General features: G+C 39.6%; 3 protein-coding genes across 5 annotated transcripts in view; 1 reads left to right on the top strand and 2 right to left on the bottom strand.

Annotated features, from left to right (window-relative positions):
* Nucleotides 1-92: 92 nt before the first annotated feature.
* Nucleotides 93-3,451, bottom strand: myl6 (myosin, light chain 6, alkali, smooth muscle and non-muscle). The gene is made up of 6 exons (XM_061042611.1): nt 3,328-3,451; nt 2,979-3,006; nt 1,847-1,990; nt 1,354-1,527; nt 1,093-1,170; nt 93-479 (listed from the first exon to the last, which is right to left on the bottom strand). The coding sequence occupies exons 1-6, from the start codon at nt 3,328-3,330 to the stop codon at nt 451-453; spliced, it is 456 nt and encodes a 151-aa protein (XP_060898594.1). The 5' UTR covers nt 3,331-3,451; the 3' UTR covers nt 93-450.
* A 664-nt stretch (nt 3,452-4,115) lies between these two features.
* Nucleotides 4,116-10,433, bottom strand: part of tsfm (Ts translation elongation factor, mitochondrial) — a 6,458-nt gene continuing 140 nt past the window's right edge. Inside the window, exons 1-6 of one of the 2 annotated variants that reach the window (XM_061042609.1) lie at nt 6,757-6,914; nt 6,291-6,443; nt 6,043-6,171; nt 5,815-5,937; nt 5,117-5,198; nt 4,116-4,689 (exon numbers count right to left, since the gene is read on the bottom strand). In XM_061042609.1, coding sequence (XP_060898592.1) covers nt 4,295-4,689; nt 5,117-5,198; nt 5,815-5,937; nt 6,043-6,171; nt 6,291-6,443; nt 6,757-6,804 — 930 coding nt within the window. In that variant the 5' untranslated portion in view covers nt 6,805-6,914 and the 3' untranslated portion in view covers nt 4,116-4,294. Of the gene's footprint in view, nt 4,690-5,116; nt 5,199-5,814; nt 5,938-6,042; nt 6,172-6,290; nt 6,444-6,756; nt 6,915-10,433 lie in introns of those variants that run through there. The other variant, XM_061042610.1, reaches the window with a different exon arrangement.
* endou (endonuclease, polyU-specific) overlaps nt 9,993-10,433 on the top strand; it is a 4,317-nt gene continuing 3,876 nt past the window's right edge. For both annotated transcript variants that reach the window (XM_061042608.1, XM_061042606.1), the window contains exons 1-2: nt 9,993-10,138; nt 10,241-10,363. In XM_061042608.1, coding sequence (XP_060898591.1) covers nt 10,081-10,138; nt 10,241-10,363 — 181 coding nt within the window. In that variant the 5' untranslated portion in view covers nt 9,993-10,080. The remainder of the gene's footprint in view (nt 10,139-10,240; nt 10,364-10,433) is intronic.

Genomic DNA, 10,433 nt, shown 5'->3' with positions numbered 1-10,433 from the left:
TTCAACTATTTGATTGATCTTATTTTAATGTAATTGACAATGTGTGTGAGCAATTAAGAAATATTTGACTTACAAAGACTCACAGCCTTAAAGACACTTTGGAAAGAAGGATGTTTATTCAATACTGTTCAATGTAACATTTCACATTATCATGTACACACAAACAAACTAATGACAACGAGACTGACTGAGAGTGAGAATGTAAAATCATCAGAATGTACAACTGTACCTACGAGATGTAATACTGTTGAGACTAAGAGGAAAGGGGTTATTCACATTAGACAGAAAAGGCACTTAAAAAATGTCATACAGATGTAAAAAAAAAAAACAACAACAGAATAAACAGACTTGTTGGAGGTAGGACGACTTGATGGACAGGTTACAAGAGACAAACCAAACAAAAACATTTAGGGATAAGATTAAAGCTGGAGATGTGTGAATCTGAACTCCTCAACCGCTCATCACCATACGGACGAGTTCTGACAGGACAGAAACAGAGAGACACAACATCAGATTTCAATTGGAAAACAAGGATTATCAGCTCCTCTCCATATGGTGAAAAAAAATGGGGGGGGGGGGGGGGACAGGATACATTTAAGAAATGGATTGCTTTTACCATCAAAAAATAAATATGTGTATTTTTTTCTGAATTTTTTCTTTTTACTATTGTCAGTGTCCTGGGGGCTTTTTTAGATGTTGCATGCAGGCTTTAGCCTGGGGAAATCAGTGACCAAAGCAGGAGAGAAAGGTTAAAGGTCAACAGAGAACACCAGCAATGCTCTGAGGCCATAGAATTAACTATTTATAAATAACAATACCTGCTATGCTGTATAGTAAACCTGCCAAACTGTCTTCATTTATTATTTACTGTGAAGATGAACATGAGGCCTCTGGGCTTTTGTAAGTCTCTGTCTGGATGTCACTGAGTCATTGAGCATGTGACACAAAGACCACATGTCCCTTGTTGTTTTATAAAAATGAAAAACTGGCATCAGATATTTTCTAGGGGCACATGTTGCTGTCTAGTACTTGATACAGTCTGGTTGTGTCGTTTAGTTTTAAGGTGTTGTTCCACATTCTCTTCACTTTTACCTTCATAGTTAATGCAGCCATTGGCGTCTTCGTGTCCTGCTAGAAGAGTCTCCACCTCCTCCTCCGTCATTTTCTCCCCTTGAAAACACAGAAGAAAAACGATGTACTGTACTTCTAAGAAGCAGGTTTAATTTGGTACAGATAACGTGCGTCTGGGAATGTTGCTTTAGATGTGCATGACAAGAGGACAGATATCTGTAAAGTGAGGTTACTGGAAAACGAGAAATGACAAATCTTTGTGCTAAGCTGGTGTTTACTTACCTAGTGTAGTGAGCACATGACGTAGCTCGGCTCCCATCACTGTACCGTTTCCCTCCTTGTCAAAGACACGCAGACCCTCTACAATGTCCTCAAAGGAGCCCTGGTCCTTGTTCTTGGCAATCGCCTGAAGCATGGGCAGAAACTGTTCAAAATCCAGCATCTTGTGGTTCATCTCTGCAGATAGAAACAAAGGGATGAGAAAGGATGAACAGGAGTTAGAGAAACTCTCTTCCTTCCCACCAAAGTAAAAAAAACAAAAAAACAGCGTTATCTCAAGACACTGTAAAAAAAGAGCAGGTCTAGACGTACTCTATGTTATATTATTTATAAAGACCCAACATTAACCCACAATGAGCACAGCACTAAGTGACATTTAGCGAAGTTACAATGGAAAGAAAACACTACCTAAAACTGGAGCATCATTTTATTTTTTATTATTATTGTTATAAATTAAATTATTATTTTTTTTATTTTTCTTAAATATGAATCTTACCTTCTAACTTGGGGTTTCCCAGGACCTTGAGCACCTCAGCATTGACGGGGTTCTGACCGAGAGCCCGCATGACATCACCACACTGGCTGAAGGTGATCTTTCCCTCACCCGTCCGGTCAAACAAGAGGAACGCCTCCTTGAATTCTAACATAGATACAGAGGGGCACAGTTCAAAACTCAGCTGTTTATCACAGTAGATGAAATAGACTTTACTAACAAACTGTGGAGACAAAAGAAAACGTGGTTTTGACAGGAGAAAAAAAAATGTCTTCATCGCAGGTTAAGTGTACAACACTTCAAGTAAGTGCAGGATAAAGCAACAAATCAGCTGATAATGTTATTGTGACATTACCTAAATTCAGTTACATTGCATTTTTGAGCATGAGCAATCAAACATGAATAGCCTGATTATTTGATCCACTGTAATATATTTTTAAAAAAGACCAGAGCACTTCTCTACCCTATAGTACACACTGGATCAAGATAAAATGTACAAACATACTTTGAGTTAAAAACTGATTAGGACTGTTAAAACCTGCTAACCTAATCTCCAAAACACTTCAACCCCCACAGCTACACTGGTGGGCTTCACTGAGAGGGGGTGGGGGCTGTTGAAACAAAACTAAACTTAAAAAAAGACTAATGTTTACAACACTTCTGTTATATTGACCACAAAGCAACTATTGTTCTGCATTAATGTATCTGTCACTAATCATTAGAGGGCCACTGAACAGTAGTTTCAGTGTCCTTTAAGTACACCACAAAAAGTCTGGGCCAACACCCTGATTCCTGCACTGATTTGTAAAACACAAGCTGTCAATATTACTGTGAGTGCATATGTGTCCATCAGCATGCAGACACACAAAGATGCTGTGCCAAACATGTAAGGTGTTAGTAGTATAGTATATAGTAGTAGTATTGACAAGCTTGGAAATATCAACATGACACCTCACTGTTCAAAAATACTTTACATTTTGTTTCGCTGTGTCGAGTTACCTGAAAGGTCTCAGAGGATTTCAGAGACGACTAAGGCATTTATAGAGCTATTTTAGATAGAAGTTGTCAGGGTTATCTTGCAGCTTAACCGTAAAATAATGGGGGAATCCCCTCAGCTTATCAGCTGTGAACTCACCCATGATCTGGTCTTCAGTGAAGTCAGACTGGTTGAAGCAGGCACGGTTAAAAAGCACAAGGGAATAACAAGTATGTTAGATGCTACTGACATACAACAGGCTAGCATTAGTCTGATTAATCCTCCATTAGAGCTAGCGTACAGTTAAAAAGGCAAAAGGCTTTACAAACACTGCAGCTAGCTGGTGATGGGATGAGTGAAGCAGGCCAGGAGGGATAACGCAGCTAGCTTAACGTTAACTAGGTTAAACACTCACACAGCCATCGAAAGACGAACAAGGCATTGCACATTTCAGTTCAAATCTAAAAAAACGAAAGCATTCAATCATTTAAACATTGTAAGGACTTACCATGTCTGTTTTATGTTACAGGGTGGCAGACGGGCGAGGGTCTCGTATCTTCCCTAGGCTAGGAGGATGACACTAACTACGAGCTGCATTATATCACTGATGACGTGGACGCGCAGGTCGCAACAGCCAATCACAGGCGTCGATTTTACAGTTGCATTGCTGGCATTTTTGTGCGTAGGAAGCTACAGCTTGAGGGCACCCTTAAAATAACAAACACTACTTTGCAGACAACCTGGAGAGATGTGTTGTAATAGAAAACATACAACCGCTTCAACTTACAATGACGGACAATAAAAAACAAAACAATTTCCATTTGCAGGCTCAGCAAAAACCACACATCAGAAACTCATGCTATCAAAGGCAACTAGTTCATTTAGATTGCCTGATAGTGGTGGTAAATGAAGAACTTAGATAATTAGATAATTAGTTGCCACAACTATTATTAAGTTGCCACAGTCAGTAATGTGTTAAAAACTCTCTTGTGTCAAACAATCCTAAACATCAGTAGGAAAAAAGGGGAAGAAGTCTTATTAAGGCATCAATATTGTGTTCCTTTTTTTTTTAATCATAATCAGAAACACATCAAAAAGGAACTCAGAGATGATGAAACTTGTGGGGTAACTTGATTTAGGGGATATTTATTGGAACAACACAATATTTGTATTCATAATGCTTCCGACATAACTCATTAAAAGATACATCTCTGCAGTTTACATTAATTATATATATTATTATAATCTTAAAACACTGATTATAATACACAAATAAATACAACAATGAGTCGTAAGTAATTTTTTCAAAAAGAGCATTTTATTGTTAGATTAGTTATTTCATCAGGCATCAGTGGAGGTATGCCAACATATTCTGCTTTAAATTTATGATGTCACTGTTTGACTGAATGTGCATTTCATCTTCAAATCACAATGAGAAACATAAAGAATTACTTGACGTTAACAATTTCCAATCCTCATTTTTCCTCCTCACCAGTTCTCTCACCACATTGAAATCGGACAAAGTCCAGCACCCGAGCCTGTTGCCCCAAGAGGAATTGTGCCACAGTTCTGCTGGGGTCTCCTAGGAAGGTCTGAGGCAGCAGGCGGGTCTCACTTTCACCGCAGGGCAGGTCATCCATGTTCCCTAGGGACACAGGGGCTTCTCCCACTATGTGCTGTCCCAGCTTGTGTCCTAGAATATCCTGCTCTCCCTCCTTACCACCCTTAAATACAACCAGGGCACCATAGCGACCCATGGCCACCTTTGTCTGGCTGCTCACACCGCCGTGTATGTATGAGCCAACGTTCCACTCAGCAGGGACACTTAGGGTCACCGCCCGCTTCACTGACATGTTCTCACCAAGACGACCTGAGGTCAAAGAGATTTTTATCAATTAATGGTTAAATATAAAGATTTCAGAAAAACAAGCTACATTTCATAGAAGGTGAAGAAATGTTTTCGAGTTTTAAAATACATTTTAGCTGTCAATGCTCAAGTCATGTCTTCTGTCAGCAGGCAGTCAGTCAGTAATTCTTGTTCTTAAAAACTTGTGTGAAGGTCAACTTACAGTACATAAACATGATGTGCAATTACAAGCTCTCCTGTGCACAGGATGTTTTAATCCTCCTGTGACATAATGCTAATCATTTCATTACTTCAGAGAATAAAATATTTGATTACTGTAGAAATGTATTAATGAAGAAAACTAGGTGTGAACACAGGAGCAGAATGGGTTTGAACTACACAGTAGTCTTCAAAAGAGAAATAGAGCAGTGTCCCTTCGAGATGAACATACCTATTGTTAGAGCCACCCGGTCTGCAAGTGAAGCTCCTTCATCCACACTGAGTTTGCAAACCTCATCACCTGCCAGGATGCTCTGTGAACAAATGTGCATGAGCAGAATTAAATTACAACAAAGGAAACAGGACTGATGTGTTTGAACATTACACTTTTTTTCTAGTAAACAGTGTAGCCTAATTTGAACATAATTATTATTTTCTATCAACATTAAGCCTTATGATGCATTTCATACATTTGACAAATAATAAAAGGTTGAACTTCTGCTTGCAGAAGAGAAAATTAGTTAGAATCGTGGAACTCAGCAGGCTTGCACACTTTCCCCTTTTTTGTCTGCTGTTGATATTGAACCTCTGGCAGTGGCCTTCAGGTCCTGTCAGATTTTAGGAATTTTAGGAGAGGGCACCAAGCATAAAATTGGCCTTGTACACTGCTCTATATTATTATTATTATTATTAGACATTTTACTTTTTTTTTATAATCGCCCAACCACACAGTTCTATCCCTTTTGATAACACTGTTAAATGAGTTTCATATTAATGAGTTATTATTTTGTGTTGGCTTTTCTAGAAAAAAATAAAAATGTTTACACTGTTTTGAACCGGTTTACATAATAAAATTAATGAAGCTATCAAATCAAACCATCAGAACATGAAACTTCCAGTACAACTCCTGTCTTCACTGTATGGTCTTACCTTAACATATCCTCCTTTACTTTGGGTTTTGTTTTGGTGGTGCGCCAAGGTAGCAAATGCTACGTCCTTCACCAGCTGTTGGAAATTCTCATTGCGGGCGACAAAGTCTGTCTCACAGTTAACCTGCACCAAGCAAAGAAGGAGAAAACCAACATAATTCATAAAACCATCATGTCCAACAAATCACAGAAAAAAAAGACATACACAAGTATATAGATCTGGCTTTACCTCCACCATAACTGCAGTTTTATCTCCAATAAACAGGCCAATCAGACCTTCTTTGGCTTTGCGACCCTCCAGCTTGTTTGCTTTGCTCCAGCCCTCTTTCTGTGCCTGCTCATTTAACCACGTCTCTGCCTGACAGTTTGTAAATCACATCATTTTACACAGCAAGTACTTTGTCAAAACAGCAATCAATTAACCACTGTTTCACATCTCAATAGTAGGTGCAGAAAGAGCAGGGGAGATGGGTTTACCTGTGATACGTCATTATCAAACTTCTCCAGGGCTTTCTTGCAGTTGATAAAGGTGTAGCCCGTGCTTTTCCGCAGTTTCATCAGGAGGGCTTTCTCAGCTGCCAGAAGATGACAACCTGTGTGCAATGACTGGACATGCTGGCAAATACTGACCTGAGGATTAGAGATGAAAGGTGTTACATTCAATGTAGGATAACTTTAAAAAGCCCAGTGTCCCAGACTTACCCTAAAGACTTACTCTGTCTTTAATACAGTGTTTCAATTCAAGGTGAATACTCTACATGTAACTAAAAGGCAAGGTAACTTGATGAATTGTTACGTTAGATGGTTAATCAGAAAGTAGGGAACTTGACGTTAGCCAACAACTCATCCAACATTATTTCACAACTGGTGTTAAGAGCCAACAGTGACAGCTCAAGCCTCAGGTTGTTAAACACGTGACAGAGTAAAGGATTCATGCACTCACCTTTGCAACGTCTCTTGCAATTGCTTTAAATAAAAAGGTTAATGACATCTTTACAGTCTGTACAAGTGATGTGCCTTATGAAAGCTCCTCTATGGAAAGCTCAGAATGTCATTGAAATCCACGCTGTGTAAGGAAGCCGGGAAGGGGCAAAAATAAAATAGAAGTCTACGCAAGTTATTACTGCCCTCTACTGGACGGGAGTGGGACTACATCCAGACAATGTAAGGCTACTGACCTAAAAAAGAAATAAAGCAATACTTTAATGATGAATTCGGATTTGATTCCATAGATCTAATTAAAAAAAAGTATAATGACCACGAAAATGTAGGCCTATCTCAAAATGGTAGAATAAAATGTCCCCTTGTCTGTCTGTCTGTTTGTCTGTCTGACTGTCTGTCTGTTTGTCTGTCTGACTGTCTGTTTGTCTGTCTGACTGTCTGTCTGTTTGTCTGTCTGTTTGTCTGTCTGACTGTCTGTTTGTCTGACTGACTGTCTGTCTGTTGTTGTGGATTTTTCTGTTGGTAATAAAAGATCTCAAGTCAAAGTCTTTTGTCTTTGTGTATTTTATTGCATATAATAAAAAGTTATTTTGCAAAAGGGGTAATCAGCTACAAAAGTAACATCAGTCACAAGTGCATCAAATATTCCCGGGGCAGTTCCGGTTGCAGAGCATATTTATACATTCACAGGGTGTAGGTATATTACATATACATGAGTGATACATCGTCATTGGTTTCAGCTTGCCCTAGTGACTACGCCTTCTGCTAGTTTGCCTGGTGATTTATTTATGCAAGCTTCTTTCTATAAGGCACCTGGTACGGAGGAACACCAACAGAAACTCCTTTGTCAGGAGGGCACTGATTTAGGGTCATGCTGTACCCAGATCCTGAGGAGCGTACCTGTTGGAGATACAGACCAAGGCCATACAGAGAAACAGTTTCTAATTGCTAAATGACGCACGAGCATCCTAATCTGATCCTAAGGTCAAACGAAGACAACAAACAGATAGGATTTTTCCATTACACTGTCTGTCTGTCTGTCTGACTGTCTGTCTGACTGTCTGACTGACTGACTGACTGTCTGTCTGTTTGTCTGTCTGTCTATCTGTCTGACTGTCTGACTGACTGCCTGACTGTCTGTCTGACTGACTGACTGTCTGTTTGTCTGTCTGTCTGACTGTCTGTCTGTTTGTCTGTCTGTCTGACTGTCTGTCTGTCTGTCTGTCTGTCTATCTGTCTGACTGTCTGACTGACTGTCTGACTGACTGACTGACTGACTGTCTGACTGTCTGTCTGACTGACTGACTGACTGACTGTCTGTCTGACTGTCTATCTGTCTGACTGACTGTCTGTCTGACTGACTGACTGTCTGTCTGTCTGTCTGTCTGTCTGTCTGTCTGTCGGACTGTCTGTCTGTTTGTCTGTCTGTCTGACTGTCTGACTGTCTGACTGTCTGTCTGTCTGTCTGTCTGTCTGACTGTCTGTCTGTTTGTCTGTCTGTCTGACTGTCTGACTGTCTGTCTGTCTGTCTGTCTGTCTGACTGTCTGACTGTCTGACTGTCTGTCTGTCTGTCTGTCTGTTTGTCTGTCTGTCTGACTGTCTGACTGTCTGTCTGTCTGTCTGTCTGTCTGACTGTCTGACTGTCTGTCTGTCTGACTGTCTGTCTGTTTGTCTGTCTGTCTGACTGTCTGACTGTCTGTCTGTCTGTCTGTCTGTCTGTTTGTCTGTCTGTCTGTCTGACTGTCTGACTGTCTGTCTGTCTGTCTGTCTGTCTGACTGTCTGACTGTCTGTCTGTCTGACTGTCTGTCTGTTTGTCTGTCTGTCTGACTGTCTGACTGTCTGTCTGTCTGTCTGTCTGTCTGACTGTCTGTCTGTTTGTCTGTCTGTCTGACTGTCTGACTGAAATTGAGAAAATCTGAATTAATTGAGATAAATAACAAGTAAAGTATTAAAAATAAGAAATCAAATTATATTTTTCAACTTTGTTAAAGGTTGCCTGCAAAGTTCGTCGGAGGAGAGATATTGCAGGTCCTTCCTTCTTGCTCCAGTCAGACTCTTTAACCAGGCCTGCTCCTAGTATAGATCACCAAACACACACAAAACAAGCCAGAAACAATTCTCTCCAACTAGTATATTATAATCATATTACAATATCCTCTGATACTTAATAATATACGGAACTTACTTGTTGTAGTAACATGTTCAAGTTTTTTTATGTATGTTCAGACTTCATTTGTTACAACTGCAGCTCTGTTTCGGCTCTTCAATTACTTAATTGTGCACTGTGTGCTCTCTTTTAGTCCATGCTTGCTCTTGTGGATGTAACAATGTTAATATCTCCATTGAGGGGATAAATAAAGGTTTATCTCATCTTATCTTAACAAATGTTACCCACTGTCTCCACATTTTTTAACTCCCTAGTGAAGCCTATTTGTCAAGTGTTTGTGAGCATGAAAAATCAAAGATTTCACTCGTCATTATAGTTGAAAAATTTTGATTTATACTGCCGAACAGAAAGAAAATTAGCATTTGTCATTAAAAAGTGCAATGCTGCTGTTCTCGTTCTACTGCCAAGACTCCCGTGGTGTTAATAAATGGAAATGAACAATCAGGAAACAATGCTTGTGTAACTTCAAAGATCAGCATGCATCTTTGCAGGGTGGTATTTGCAGTTGGAGCATGTGAGCTCAACACGAGCACGGACACTGAAGCAGGTGAGCGACTCTGTTATCTTTTATAAACCCTGTGAAAAACAACACCTGGTCTTAAAAAAAGCTCTTGCTGAGTTAAGGTATTTTAACAAACTTTATTAATAAACCCCTAATGTGCAACTGGCTTAAGAATAAACATTTAGCTTCGTCATTATTCATCTTAAAATTACCTTAATTTTCATGAAAGAGCAAAACATCGGTCGGCTGTCATGGTTACGCCTCATACTTTGTAATGGTTTTATTCTGATACAGTAAAGTACTGTTACAGTGCCAAACAGGTGAGAGAGAAAAAAAACAAGAAAAAGTTTGTTTGCAGCTTTCAAAAGTATTTTTTCCCACTTCTTAAAACGATGTCTTGATTTACAACAGGTCAATCATCAACTCTGTCCACCAGTTTGAAAAATAATCAACAATTAAGGAGTTTAATTGTGCACGTGGGGATACATTTTGTCCAAAGGTCATGAGGAAGCATGTCCAGATGAAGCAGTTGACCTCCTAATTTAGGGGCTGGATTAACTGAAAGTCTGGTTTGGATTGGTCAGGTTAAACTTGCTATAAAAGGGAGACCATGGTAAGAGCTGGAACACCTTTTCAGGTTGCAGCTGATCTAGGATGAAGGTCGTTGCTTTCCTTACACTGTTGGTGACCCTCTTTCACCAGGGATACAGCAGTAGGAGAAGTTTTCTGCTCTATTATAATCATAAACTGGTTTATGTATAACTGTGTTATATCATTTTAAAAAGGTTTTACTGTCTTGTCTGTTCATCCTCAGACAGTCTGGACTCATGTGAGAGACGCTGTGGTTATGGCACAGACAATAACTTCTCCTGTCAGTGTAACCCTTCCTGTGAGCGCTTCAGAGACTGCTGCTCTGACTACACTGAGCTCTGTAAAGGTGAGTGGTGTAAGCACACTCTTGTTCTATACCTCAGAACTTAGTACACAGAAATGCTTTTATTTAATAT

This window comes from Labrus mixtus, chromosome 7, assembly GCF_963584025.1.
Source record: "Labrus mixtus chromosome 7, fLabMix1.1, whole genome shotgun sequence".
Classification (NCBI taxonomy): domain Eukaryota; kingdom Metazoa; phylum Chordata; class Actinopteri; order Labriformes; family Labridae; genus Labrus; species Labrus mixtus.
This window is presented reverse-complemented; position numbering and strand designations above follow the sequence as displayed.